This window comes from Chiloscyllium punctatum, chromosome 11 (assembly GCF_047496795.1).
Source record: "Chiloscyllium punctatum isolate Juve2018m chromosome 11, sChiPun1.3, whole genome shotgun sequence".
Taxonomy (NCBI): domain Eukaryota; kingdom Metazoa; phylum Chordata; class Chondrichthyes; order Orectolobiformes; family Hemiscylliidae; genus Chiloscyllium; species Chiloscyllium punctatum.
The window spans coordinates 14,895,260-14,908,505 of NC_092749.1; the positions used below are offsets into that span (position 1 = coordinate 14,895,260).

Below are 13,246 nucleotides of genomic sequence, written 5' to 3' on the forward strand. Positions count from 1 at the left end.
AAAGAACTATGTAAGATAGAACTGGTATTCTTTTCAAATCATGCTTTACTGACCGTTCTTTAAAGCAATCAGTGAATATACCCCAATTTATCACCCTTTTCTGATGCAATTTAACCCTGAACAGGAATCAGCTTGGGAAATTTAAAATCTACATCTCATTGGCATATCCCAACCCTGACTCTCACCAACTGGTGATGGTAGTGACACTATACAAATTTTTTTTTGCTGGCAAGGGAATGCTTGAAGTCAGAGCCCTAACAAAGTAAGGAGATAATGGTTGAGGTGGGGTAAGAAGTTTGTCTGGGGCCTGGAAAAGCATTTCTGATCTTCAAAGTGATGTACTTAACAAGACAAACCAAACTGCCACATCTCTCGTCTGAATAGACCAGTAGTGTTGACACCCATAACCAGGCTGAGTTAAAGTTGCATCGTTTGGATGTGACTTTGCCATTTAAAACACACCATTTATTTTGTGCTCGGAAGACTTTGTGTGTTTGATTTCAAGCTCGCCAAAATGGTTGGGACCAAAACAAAGGTATAACCCCATCTTGCTTTCCTGCACCTTTTCATTTGGCCCGTGGTGATATTAAATGATCACTCAATTTTTCTGTTTGGTCTTGCTCTAGAATCGTCGAAGGAACTCTAAACATGTGATCTGGGCAAAGAATGTTTGTTCCCTCACCTGTCCTTTTCCCTTATACTGGTATATCTGCAATATTTTTGCCCCTGAATATGGAATCTGAAACCTGATTGTAATTGAATTACTGTACACTAGCATTCCTGACTTGTTCTGTTGATTCGCATCTGAATTTGAGGATTATCATTCTAGTGTGAGAAGAATGCAGTGAGAGTTCTCAGTCACTTAATCTGATAACGACCTAGCTATGGAATACTGAGCATTGTCTTATTAGACAAAGTCTTGGGTTCCTACAGATCTGTTTTTTTGGTTTTCATTAAATAGGAATGGCCTGTTTGTGCTGTGTCTTTTTATTAGACAGGGCACAGAAACCATTACATTGAAAGGCCTTCAATATCATTTTTCCTACATCCAACCTGCCATCTATTCAATATTTGTTTTGTTCACTGAATTAGGGGATTGATTGTTTGAAAATTGGATACGCACTGGCAAGCAGAAGGAATGCCATCTCATCAAGCTGTTAAAAGCGTTATAAATTAAATGCTTGACTTGAAATTTCTCCTTTTTTATAAGCTTTCTCTGCAAAATTACCTTTATAAAAGCTTTGTGATATGTGACCTTTCTCATTCTGATTGGTCTCTACTCTGTCTGTCCAGCAGTGGGAGACTTTTAGTGAACGCTCCTCAAGCTCGCAAACTCTGACCCAGTTTGATTCTAACATTGCACCAGCTGATCCTGTAAGTGAATCACATAGAGTGGGCTATCTGATGATATGCTTTTGTTTTATTAACCCTGAGCTGCTTAAGATAACCTGCTTTTGCATGTGTTAAGTTGGAAATTATCTGTATGTATATACTAATCAACTCTGTTCAGAGGAATTTGCTGATATTGATGCATTAAAAATCTTGATTGCTTCTTTCTCTGCTGTGTCCAAATCATCAGCATGTGCTTGCAATTGAAGCTCTCTTTAATTCTAAAAACCTAATGAAGTGACATGGTCTTTCCATTGTTGGAACTGACATATCAACTGCAAAATAATTACTGCCCTTCTAAAGGAGACTGCATTCAATTTAGTACTTTGAGGATTTTGTTTTTTTCCTTCCTTATTTTCCTTCAATTCTTAATTCCTTTCTCCCTTTCTTCTGCTGCTCACCCCTACCCCTCTACATCCTTGTACGTATACCCCATGTCCCTGTCTATCTCTCGAGAGACCAGGAACATCATCTCAAATTAAGGGACAGATTATTTAAGACTGAGATGAGGGATTTTCTTTGGAATATTCTACTACAGAAGGATGTGGAAGCTCGCTCATTAACTATATTCAAGAGAGCAATTGACAGATTTTTAGACGTTGGACATCAGTGCATGTGATGATATGAGGGAAAATGGGTTGAGGTAGATCATCAACTGTGATCTAGTTAAGTGATGGAGCAGGTTCAAAAAACTATGTTCTTATACAAATATAAAGTAATCAACTGGGGTCATGGGGTGGCATTTGGACTTGAGAGGAGAGAGGTTTCCGGTTGTCAGTTGTTTGACTCCTTCACTGACTTTGCACAAGCCACTCTGTGGCATTAAACATTAGTCTCAGATTGGTAATGTCACATAATGGCATGCTGTTTTGGCAGCCTGAAACCTGTGGTGCTACTTCTGTGGGAATCCAACTGAATAAAGAGCAGTTAATGTCATGTTCCCTAGAAGATTAATCAATTTGGGCAGATTGCTCAAGTACATTAGTCTTACAATGCAAATTCAGTTACTGAGGTATGTGTGCACTGACCAGTTTGTGGAAAGCAAACGTACCTGCATTTGATGACATGGCAGCCCTTTTTATGTTAGTGCAGCTGTGCTGAATTGACCACCACGTTGCTAGCTGTTATATAAATGATGATACTCGATATTCTTTTAAATCATCGCTGTTCTCCAAGTAAATTGGTAACCCCTAGATTTATTAAAATAGAAGTTAATCTGACGACATTATTTGGAGTGTTAGTGTGACTGGTGTGGTATTCTGCAGGAGGCAGGCCTCCGTTAGAGCTGGCTCTCTGACATTTAGCCCCCATAATGGAAGTGAATCATTTTTGACGGTAGCCCCAGATTACCCTTCTAAATGAATGTCACAGTTACAGGTCTGGTTGATTTTCTATTTTCAATGAAAGAATGTCATGAAAGTATAATAAAAGTCTAACAGAACAAAGGAGTACAGGTGAAACCAGAGGTTGAAGTCGTTGGAACAAAACAAACTAGTGTGTTCAGGACCAAAAAAGGAGAAATGTCGATATTTTTATTTTTGATTTGGAGGAGCCAGTGTTGGACTGGGGTGTACAAAGTTAGAAATCACACAACACCAGGTTGTAGTCCAACAAGTTTATTTGGAAGCACTAGCTTTCGGAGCGCTGCTCCTTGCTCACAACCACCTGATGAAGGAGCTGCGCTCTGAAAGCTAATGCTTCGAAATAAACCTGTTGGACTATAACCTGGTGTTGTGATTTTTATTTTTATTTTAGTGTTGTGAGGCTGTGGAATACACTGCTGGGAGCTGGTGATGGAGGCAGAGACGATGATAACATTTAAGGAGAGGTGGATAGGCGCTTGAAAGTCAGGATTGAAAGGATATAGGAACAGCAAGCACATAGTGAATAATATTCATATGAATTGTGGTTCTAATTGCATCACAAAATGGTAGGGATAAACAATCTGTATTTCTATGTTGTAATTCATTTTCAAGAAAAGCTTTAATCAATGTACATTAAACCAGGTAAAGCTTTCCCACTTGCAAACTGTCTAAGATAATGGCTATGTTCTTACTGAGCTTCAATTATAAAAATTTGACGGTAAAGAACTTGCTGCAGTTATAAAGTGTTAGTCAAACTTGGTGAACTCTGGCTTGGGTGTATATGCATGCACAAACCACTGTTCTAGGTGGTCATAATTGTAGAATGAGTTGGGGTGTTGAAAAGGGAGGTAGACATGCAAAAGATAAAACACCCTACTGTTAACAACTTGATTTTAGTCAACTCTCTTCCTATTTTTAATTGTATGATCTTCCTTTATTTACATGGTGCACTAATTACTGAATTATGGATAAGTTTCTGTCCCTTTTTTGACTTTTCTCCTCCTCTTCTTGCCCACCAATAGTTTCACTTCCATTGTAATTCTCTGCCTATTGTATTAGTGTTAACTCTTTACTGATTTAATAACAGAATAAGCTTATTGTGCTGTCTTACACATCAGAGTAAAGATGTGAAAGGTTTTTATGTTAAATTAAAAAATAAAAGATGTGTTCTTTGCATATTTGTTAACTCGCTTCACAAGCTTTTTTGGATGTGAACTGTTGCTTAAGAGCACGTGTAATTTTTACAGTGTTAAGTATTCCGCTTCCTTGTCAGCAGTAGGAGTGGTCTCTGCTGCAGTGTTGTAGAGGCATATTACTCTAACCAGTGAGTCGACATTTGTTTTCTTCCCTGACTTTGTTGGGGGAAAAAAAGCAAAGGTTGTGTGTGCCTTAATACAAGGAGGAGCTCTGCAGTCAGTGGCCAGATAATGCTAAGGATGGCAGGATTTTGTCCTACTGACTCAGAGCATCGTTCCCCATCCCCTAGATGTATTGTCTATGAATGTGATACCTCCTCAAAGTTGCAAGTGGAATGCCTCCCTGATGCAATACATTTTCTACCTCTGCCCTGTGATATCTTTAACTGATAACACAATGCATTTATGTCACATCTGTCAATTGTATTTTGAGAATGTGTTTTCCTTTTGCTGTAGTGCAATTGGCAAGTAAATTTTAGAGAGGCTTGTAATATCCATTGTTTTTATTGGTGCACACTATTAGTTTAAGTGCAGAGAAGCAGAGTCTTGAGGACCTACCTGTCTGTCCACCCCATTGCAATGTCTGTAAACAAGAAATAAAAGCAAAGGAATTAGAGTCAATATTTGGACTGTGGCATTTTTTTTGTCAAAAGTAATTTCAGGGTAATGTAAAATTCCTGTTCCTAAGCATTTATAATCAAAGATGATTAGTCACTCATCAAAATGATTGTGCTACTCATAGTCAGACATAGGGAATATTAAGTGGGCAAGTTGTAAAAATTCATTCAAGTATTGTGAACAGCCTGATTTAAATCTCTTTTGCAATTGCTAATGGTATTATCTGTTCTCTCTTCTATTCCCCACCCCATCCCACTTCTTTCTCCCCAAAAAAATAATTGCAGGACACCGCTATCGTTCACCCTGTACCAATCCGCATGACTCCAAGTAAAATTCACATGCAAGAAATGGAGCTGAAAAGAATTGGAAGTGGTAACGAAAACGGCTGCTCCCGTGTCTGTCTATCTCATTCAACGTTTATTTCTTTGGCCATCAAAATTTTAGATGCATTACTATAATCTTTTCTTCATTCCAGAGAAAATGTAATTAGTTCCTAAAGAATGCATTTTTAAATACTTTTGCAGTGCCCCCTTTTAAAACTGATTATCAAATGGGGGGGGGGGGGGAAGAGGCATATCACTGTCTTTGTTCAGGGGCATACGGCAAAGTTATCCCATCAGCCTTAGAATCGTGGTTAGATGAGGGGATGTGTTATGGTTCTTCAGTGCCTCTGAGCTCGACATGCAGTCTGTTTCCCAAATGAGAGATGTGTAGATTGGATTCTATTCTTTCCAAAACCCTGGTGTTTAGTCCTCAATACCATTTGCCACCTTTAGCAGATTTGCTGTAGCCGACTCTTGGTTTTTTTTTAGTATTGTGGAAAAGTGAGGCATGTTATTGAAACTTGCACTTACCTGGCCAAATACAATGCCAAATTTCGAATTATCCCTGACAACTTACATTGTGGGAGGTTAGTTGGTCACTCTATTGTGATTGAACAAGGAGTCAACGTATAGAAAGCAAATGTAAGCTTCCTAAAACTTCAATTTTTAAAACGCTGTAAGTCTCAAATGTATGTTTGTATAAAATATTTCCCTGTGTAGCAAAAGTGAATGAACCATGTTACAAGTTGGAGTGATTATCCCTAATTGGTTGTTACTGTAGCTATTAGTGAACTCAATTGTTCGACTAGTGCTGCCCATTCATGGAATCGCATTTAACAGGCTTTTTGGGATCTTTTGTTGTATTAGTTGTTGGTAATCATTTGAAATTTGGCATTCTTATCCATGCTTGAGTACAAGATCAAAAGTTCTGGCAACATATCTCACTTTTCAGCAAAATCCAAACTTGATGATATCAGGTAACTCCTGTATCTTAGTTATCGCTGAGTTAATTCAAATTAAATTATTAAGTGTTGCTCCAGGAATTGGTTGATCAGTTTTGAATTTTGTAGATTGAGTATATTATCCATTTCCTGTACCTTTGGCTTAGTCAGTAAAGGCATTGCCCAGACTTTTGCTAGACCATTCAGACTAGAAGCCCCCTCTTAATCACTTGAAATGTGCTGAGAAATGTAATTTGGCTGGATCAGCCAATGGTGTTCAGTGCTTCTGTGCTTTTGATGTGAATAGAATTAACCAAAGTTCCTGTCCTCGTGCACTACAAGGTGTGGCAGCTGTTAGAAATTGCTCATATGCTCCCCCCTCTGGCTGAATAGAGATGTTGCACATATCTAGGGAATGACTGAATTGATATTCACAGTTTCAAATGAAATAAATTGGAAGAATTTCTCACCCACGGATTCCACAATTTACGCATTATTGCTGCTTGTGCCCCTGCTGTCCATTTCCCCAAGCTTAATAGCCTGGTAACTGCTGCATGTTGTAATCTCTCATCACTCACCTTTGTCCCCCTGAAAGCTTTCTGGGCCTGTGTTCTATCCTTGTTCTTGAGGGTGTAACTGCTGGGGCTAGGGCTGTTGTTGGAAATCCTGATCTTGGAGATGATTGGTTATAGGACCCTACAAAGATGGGTCAAAATGTTGAAGTGCACAGGTTGATATATAATTACTCAGTGATTGCAAGATTTCATGGTAATTGGCTTGCTGCCTGCAGCTTTTCTTCATCAATGCAGAGCACAGAGGATTTTAATGAGAGCTCTTGTGCTATCATTGTGCCAAGGATATGGAAGATTTCCACTTTTTGTGCAGAATTGAGTTGTGCACAACCCAGTTGTGCTCAAGGTCAGCTGTATAGTAACATATCCATTACTGTACTTCAACCATAGAACATAGAACATAGAAGAATACAGCGCAGTACAGGCCCTTCAGCCCTCGATGTTGCGCCGATCAAAGCCCACCTAACCTACACTAACCCACTATCCTCCATATACCTATCCAATGCCCGCTTAAATACCCATAAAGAGGGAGAGTCCACCACTGCTACTGGCAGGGCATTCCATGAACTTACGACTCGCTGAGTGAAGAACCTACCCCTAACATCAGTCCTATATCTACCCCCCCTTAATTTAAAGCTATGCCCCCTTGTAATAGCTGACTCCATACGTGGAAAAAGGTTCTCACTGTCAACCCTATCTAACCCCCTAATCATCTTGTACACCTCTATCAAATCACCCCTAAACCTTCTTTTCTCCAATGAAAACAACCCCAAGTGCCTCAGCCTTTCCTCATAGGATTTTCCTACCATACCAGGCAACATCCTGGTAAACTTCCTCTGCACCCGTTCCAGTGCCTCCACATCCTTCCTATAGTATGGCGACCAAAACTGCACACAATATTCCAGATGCGGCCGCACCAGAGTCTTATACAACTGCAGCATGTCATATTCCAGCCCTAGGAACCATTCTGTAGTAACTGGCCTATTCCCTACTTTTTGTTTCAACTATCATTCTCCTTTAGTTCTTTAATGGGATGTGTTGCCCATCCCTAGTGGAGTTGAGGTCACTAGAGTGGCTGGCTTAATATTAGCCTATGTTCACTTGAGACTGAATGTCTAAACCTTATTTTACTTCAACGAAGAGAAGCCATCAGTGTATCATTCTGGGCTGGATTTGAGTCTTGATTTCAGATGAATGAACTGTTAACTGCTCCAGTCCTGCATAAATTATACAATGTTAATTTAGATGAAACTAGAAAATTGGGCAGTCCTAAATCTGTTACAGATACAGTTATGTCCTATTTTATTGTCTCAGTTCAAATGCCTCAGAATAGGTTCACAAACTGAAGGATTAAGCTTTAAAAAAAAGATTGATTAGGTTTGTCATTTTGTGCCAGTGGATGTAATGAGTGAGGGGCATTCAACTATGTGAAGTCTGGTGTTAGGTAGAATTCATGTTTTTACCTGTTGGTATAATCTTAGTTTGCATCTGGTACCATTTTAAGGAGTGAATAGGAAACTCAAGCATGTACTTCTGCTGACTTGTTCATATTAATAACTTGTTACATGGTGAATCTCTCTCTAGTGCTGTAAATGCCTTTTTAATATAGTTCTGGTGATGGAACCCAGTGGCTAGAGGAAGTGCTTAGTAGTTTTACTTGTATTTGCTCCCTATGGTTACAGATTGATTGCCTTTCTCATTGCAGTTGTATTACTGTGTTTTGAAACTATAAATCTTAAGTGGCCAGATTTATTTATTTTCTTGGCTACTATCCATCTAATTTCCTAAAGATGTTTGTAAAGAGGCTGCACTGTACAATGTTTGGGGTTTATTTGAATGTAAATGAACTTCATTTAATGAAGTGAGGTAGTGGATTTTGGCACTGCTGAGTATGCCTACCACTACCCTGCCTGAGAAGCAATGGCAGCTCACTGCATGCTCTTCCATCTGTTAAGAAGGTGCCATCAAGGGATCCATTATGAAACAGACTGTAGCTAAAATGGAAGTAACGTCCTAATTGTCGGAGTGATTTGTTTTCTTCTTGTCCAGAATTTTGGTTCATTTAAATTCAAATGATTTCTATTCTTTCTTTACAGAACTAACACACCCAACTAGCCCTTTGCTTACAAATTCGCCTGAACTTTCAGAAGAAGCTAAGTTAGCCACCACTGTAAAATTTGTTACAGGAAACACTGTAGGTAAGGGAAATAAATGTTTATAGTGCTTACTTTTTCTATTCCATAAGAGACAGTATGATTACTTGATATATTTTCAGTGCATGATGTAAACTTTTTGTAGGCTGACTTTTTTGCTTTTTATAAATAAAACCATTTTGGGATAGTTTGTTTCTTGGTAGGGCATGAGCACTGCTGGCAAAGGCAACTTTTTTTGTAAATTCATTGTTGACGGGAGCTTCAACAATGGGCGGCACGGTGGCACAGTGGTTAGCACTGCTGCCTCACAGCACCAGAGACCCGGGTTCAATTCCCGCCTCAGGCGACTGACTGTGTGGAGTTTGCACGTTCTCCCCGTGTCTGTGTGGGTTTCCTCTGGGTGCTCCAGTTTCCTCCCACAGTCCAAAGATGTGCAGGTCAGGCGAATTGGCCATGCTAAATTGCCCGGAGTGTTAGGTAAGGGGTAAATGTTGGGGTATGGCTGGGTTGCGCTTCGGCGGGGCGGTGTGGACTTGTTGGGCCGAAGGGCCTGTTTCCACACTGTAAGTAATCTAATCTAATCTAATCAACTGTGCAGTATCTGCTCAGTGGTTTATGTTCGCAGCCCAAGTGGTAATACATTGGACATTTATTTAATCTTATCAGTCTGCCACGGGATGCCAGGTGGACCATTTGGTTTGTACAACTGTGATAGTCTGTGGAGTGCAGGTGTGTGGATTGTGAGGAGGCCTCTCATTGGAGAACCCAAAGGCAAGGGTGCTTCTACTGGCTTCTGATGGACTGGGTAGTGGTTGAACCGAGTGGTGATGCGCAGTGTGTGAGGATACACTTTTGTTTTGGTCAGCAAGGTATTGCGTGCAGGAACAATTCTCCAGGCCTGAGGCCTTTGTCTTCTCCAAACAGAATAAATGCTTTCTCCCAATGGGATTTGTTCTGCAGATGGTTTGGGTCAAGGGTGAGAGACACCAGTGGTCTCTGCAAGCTATTGCTGAAATTAATCCATTTAAAAATCATGCAGTGTACCAGCAGAAAGCACTGAAAGCTTCCCTTCCTCCTAGTGATTGGTCTAACCCATCTCAGTGCAACAATAAACCGAACTGATAATGGACAGTATCTCAAAGTATTGTGAGCTTGTGAAGAGAAAGTGCTTGGTTAATGCTGGAGGGTTAACACTGTTCTGGTCCAAGCGGAGCTCATATCCTTACCCAGAGTAGTCGCTTTCATTGCAGTGGCATAACAAAGCTGCTTTTAGTTTGATCTCTCTCTCTAATGTTCAAGTATATTTGCTGGAATTTGCACATTAAATATTTTAGCTATTGGTTTTGTGCATTACATCTGAGTTTTTTTAAAGCATTTGAAACAGCATTCTCTTTTTTTTGTTTCTCAGCTGATGGATACAGTAGTTCAGATTCATTTGTTTCAGAGTCTGATCAGATCGGAAACAGCATAACTCGGCAGCGGTAAGTCATGGCTTCTCTGGGGAGTTCCAGGATTGTGGTTTAATAAAATTAAATTACTGTGTGGAGGGAAGTATATTATGATTAATATGTTCTCTCAAGAGTTTTAAAAAAAAAATTAATGAACTTAATTCAGTGGAGGAAGCACCTGATCACACGGGTGAAAGCACACTGAGAACATGTTTGTGCTCTTCGCAGTTCACATTCAGGCACTTCGCCAGACAATACTCTCAAGACTGCTGCGCCCCCTCCACCTCCTCCAAGACCCCAGCCTTCGCATTCAAGATCTTCATCTCTAGACATGAACAAAACATTTTCTGCCAGCAACACGGGTGAGCAACCTTATGGCAAAGGTTCTTCAAAGCATCCGGAATGTTTAGTATTACTTTGATAGCCTGGTCGCCAATGCAGAAATTGTTGTTTAAACTTACATTGTGACGTTTCTACTGGAATCTGTTATCTGTGTGAAAGTGAGTCTTTGTGAGGTGCAAGTGAAATGATTGAAAATATCTAGTGATTGCTTTGTTTTTTTTTCCCCTGTAACTGCTGTTCTGAAGGGCAACCGCAAGCAGGAATTGTTGCCTGTCCCCCTGCAGTGCCTCCAAGACCTCAGCCCACACAGGTAATTGAATAAGCTCAACAGGACTGAACTTTGAAAAGATGTGTATAGAATACATTGAACTGATCCAAGACTCACTAGCCTGCATGAGGATGTTCAAAAACTGACCCAAAATTATTTGAAATCCATATGAATAACCTGAGCATTAGAAAAATGTCAGCTTTCTACCATGTTCCACCTGACCGACTTTCTCTATATGCATTAAAATAAAAAAAATACTGCCACCAAACAATCATGTATGCACATTTGTCACAACGTGTAATTGAGTGCAATTGTTTTTCAACTTTTAGTAAAAACCACCTGATATAAACATTCATTCACAATTACAGCAAATGCATTGTAGATTTTGGAAGTTTTAAAGTGGTGTTTGATTATTTTCAGCAAACGTTGACTGTTTTGCTACAGTTTTGTGCTTCATTGCCAGTTTTACGGTTAAATGTAATGCATTGAAACGTATCTCTTTGGTTCTGCCTTTCCTGTCTAGGTCACTGTGCCTCCAATACATCGCCCAGTAGAGGCTGATAGCCATGTAGCACGTGCCAGCACCTCGCCTCATCAGATTCCAGAGCAGCCCAACTTTGCCGATTTCCGGCAATTTGAAGCATTCGTGTCGAAGGGTACAGAACAGCAAATGGATGACTCGGGAAAACATTCTGAAACTGTTCCGGTGAGCAATGTTCGAGTTTCGTTGTGGTGGTTAGGCTGGAATGTCATTGGTCTACCTGATTGTGATTTAAGTCCATATTCAATCAACTTTTAAATGTATTTCCTTAGGCAGAAAAACCTTCAGATTCAGCAGGGACCCTAAGAACAGCAAAACTAGATGGTTCTAGTGATGAAAAGCCAACTGGAAACACAGTACGTAGAGTCCTTAATTAAGCTGTTTATAATAAATGAGTCCCTTTTGGGGTGCCCTTCTAAGTTACAGAAGAGCGTTTTCACATAACAGAAGGTGGGTGCCTGTTCTTGATAATGGGCACTACAATAGTTTATGGAGACCATTCCCAAATTTCTTTTTACTCACTCGGTTGGGGACAAAAACAAGTTCAATGTCAAATTGTTAACTGCAAAAATAGCTTTATCTGAAATGAAAAAGTCATTCCACTCTCCATTCCCTTCTAAAAAGGATATCTGAAACCTACATGCCTGCAACTGTTCACCTGGACTTGTTGTAAGAGACCCATAATCTGAATCTGCTTTAGGTTTCAAACGCATGATTTGACTTTCTCCTTGCTGTCTCTGGATTCAAAACTGTACAATATGAACTTGGGCGCACGTTTGCTTTTCCTTGTGTCCAAAGGTTCCTCTTTGCTTCTGTTTGAATTTGGAGAAGGCCCATATACTCAGTGGCATTGCTTTAATGCACTGTCCAGGTCAGCAAGTTATATTTTCATTTTGGTTTTCCATGTTTCTCACATTTAACAGTAGTTTGCATTTATATAGCAACTTTACATTATAAAATGTAAAGTTGCTGCTGGGATCTTTAATGTACTGATACTTGATGGAGATATTTTAGGACAGCTGATCAAAATCTTAGTCTTTCAGACAGGGTGGTGAGTGTCTAGAACGGGCTGCCAGAGGCAATGGTGGAACCAAATACAGTTTTGTCATTTAAGAAATATAGGGACAAATACATGGATTGGATAGATTTGGAGGAATATGAACCAAACACAGGCGAATGGGTGAATGTAATTGTGAAAACTGGGTGGCATAAGCAAGTTAGGCCAAAGGGCCCGTTTCCATGCTGTAGATCTCTATGGCTGAACAAAAACTCAGTCATGAGTCCTGAGGCAGCAACTAAGGAAGAGTGCTAGAGAGGTTTAGATGGTGAATTCTGAAACTCGAATGACCAAACCACTCTTTGAGCATTGAAAAATCAGGGATGCATAAGAGGCTAGAGTTTAAACTATCTCAAATGTTAAGGAAAGAGATGGGGGTTGAGGGCAATGATGAGAATTTCTGTTAGATTAGGAGACAGATGGAGGTTAGTGAGCGTAAGTGGTTGGGTGAATGTATTGGATGACGGTATGAATTTGAATATGGGCAGCAGTTTTAGATATCAGAAGTAGTGTCTGGTTTCGCCGATTAATTCAGTAAAACATTTGTCATTGTCAAAAGACAAATGAGATTTTTGGAGCACTGCATGTTTACAGGGATACCGTTGGCAAGTCTGCGATTGTAGAGGATTAAAATAAATGTGCAGGTATGGGTCTGGAGTAGATGGAGGTCAGAATCACATCCAGTAATTTGTCTACAGCCCATATTGAACCAAAACAGATTTACGTACTTAATATTACTCTAATTTTGTCAATTCTGCCTTTTTTTTTAAATTACAGGCTAAAAGTACATCATCTCTTGTCCCCCCTCCAAAGCCTATCCGCAGAAGATTGAAATCTGATGATGAGCTTCGTACAGAACCAGAGGAGCATACCCCAAAAACTAGTGTAATTAATACTGTGCTAGTTGCGCAGTCATCAATCCCAAGGTAGATATGGTTCTTTATAATTCCCTTACCCGCCCAAATTGATTAATCTTTGCTCCTGCGATCAATCGATGTAATGTGTCAGATTTAAGGAGCCAGTCAAGCAATTGA

General features: G+C 39.9%; 1 protein-coding gene across 7 annotated transcripts in view; it reads left to right on the top strand.

The window, feature by feature from the left end:
* reps1 (RALBP1 associated Eps domain containing 1) overlaps nucleotides 1–13,246 on the top strand; it is a 60,558-nt gene that overhangs the window by 42,326 nt on the left and 4,986 nt on the right. For 4 of the 7 annotated variants that reach the window (XM_072580329.1, XM_072580324.1, XM_072580325.1 and 1 more), the window contains exons 9-17: nucleotides 1,294–1,374; nucleotides 4,852–4,939; nucleotides 8,500–8,601; nucleotides 9,965–10,037; nucleotides 10,233–10,366; nucleotides 10,592–10,656; nucleotides 11,138–11,320; nucleotides 11,428–11,511; nucleotides 12,990–13,138. In XM_072580329.1, coding sequence (XP_072436430.1) covers nucleotides 1,294–1,374; nucleotides 4,852–4,939; nucleotides 8,500–8,601; nucleotides 9,965–10,037; nucleotides 10,233–10,366; nucleotides 10,592–10,656; nucleotides 11,138–11,320; nucleotides 11,428–11,511; nucleotides 12,990–13,138 — 959 coding nt within the window. The remainder of the gene's footprint in view (nucleotides 1–1,293; nucleotides 1,375–4,851; nucleotides 4,940–8,499; nucleotides 8,602–9,964; nucleotides 10,038–10,232; nucleotides 10,367–10,591; nucleotides 10,657–11,137; nucleotides 11,321–11,427; nucleotides 11,512–12,989; nucleotides 13,139–13,246) is intronic. The other 3 variants (XM_072580328.1, XM_072580331.1, XM_072580330.1) reach the window with 3 other exon arrangements.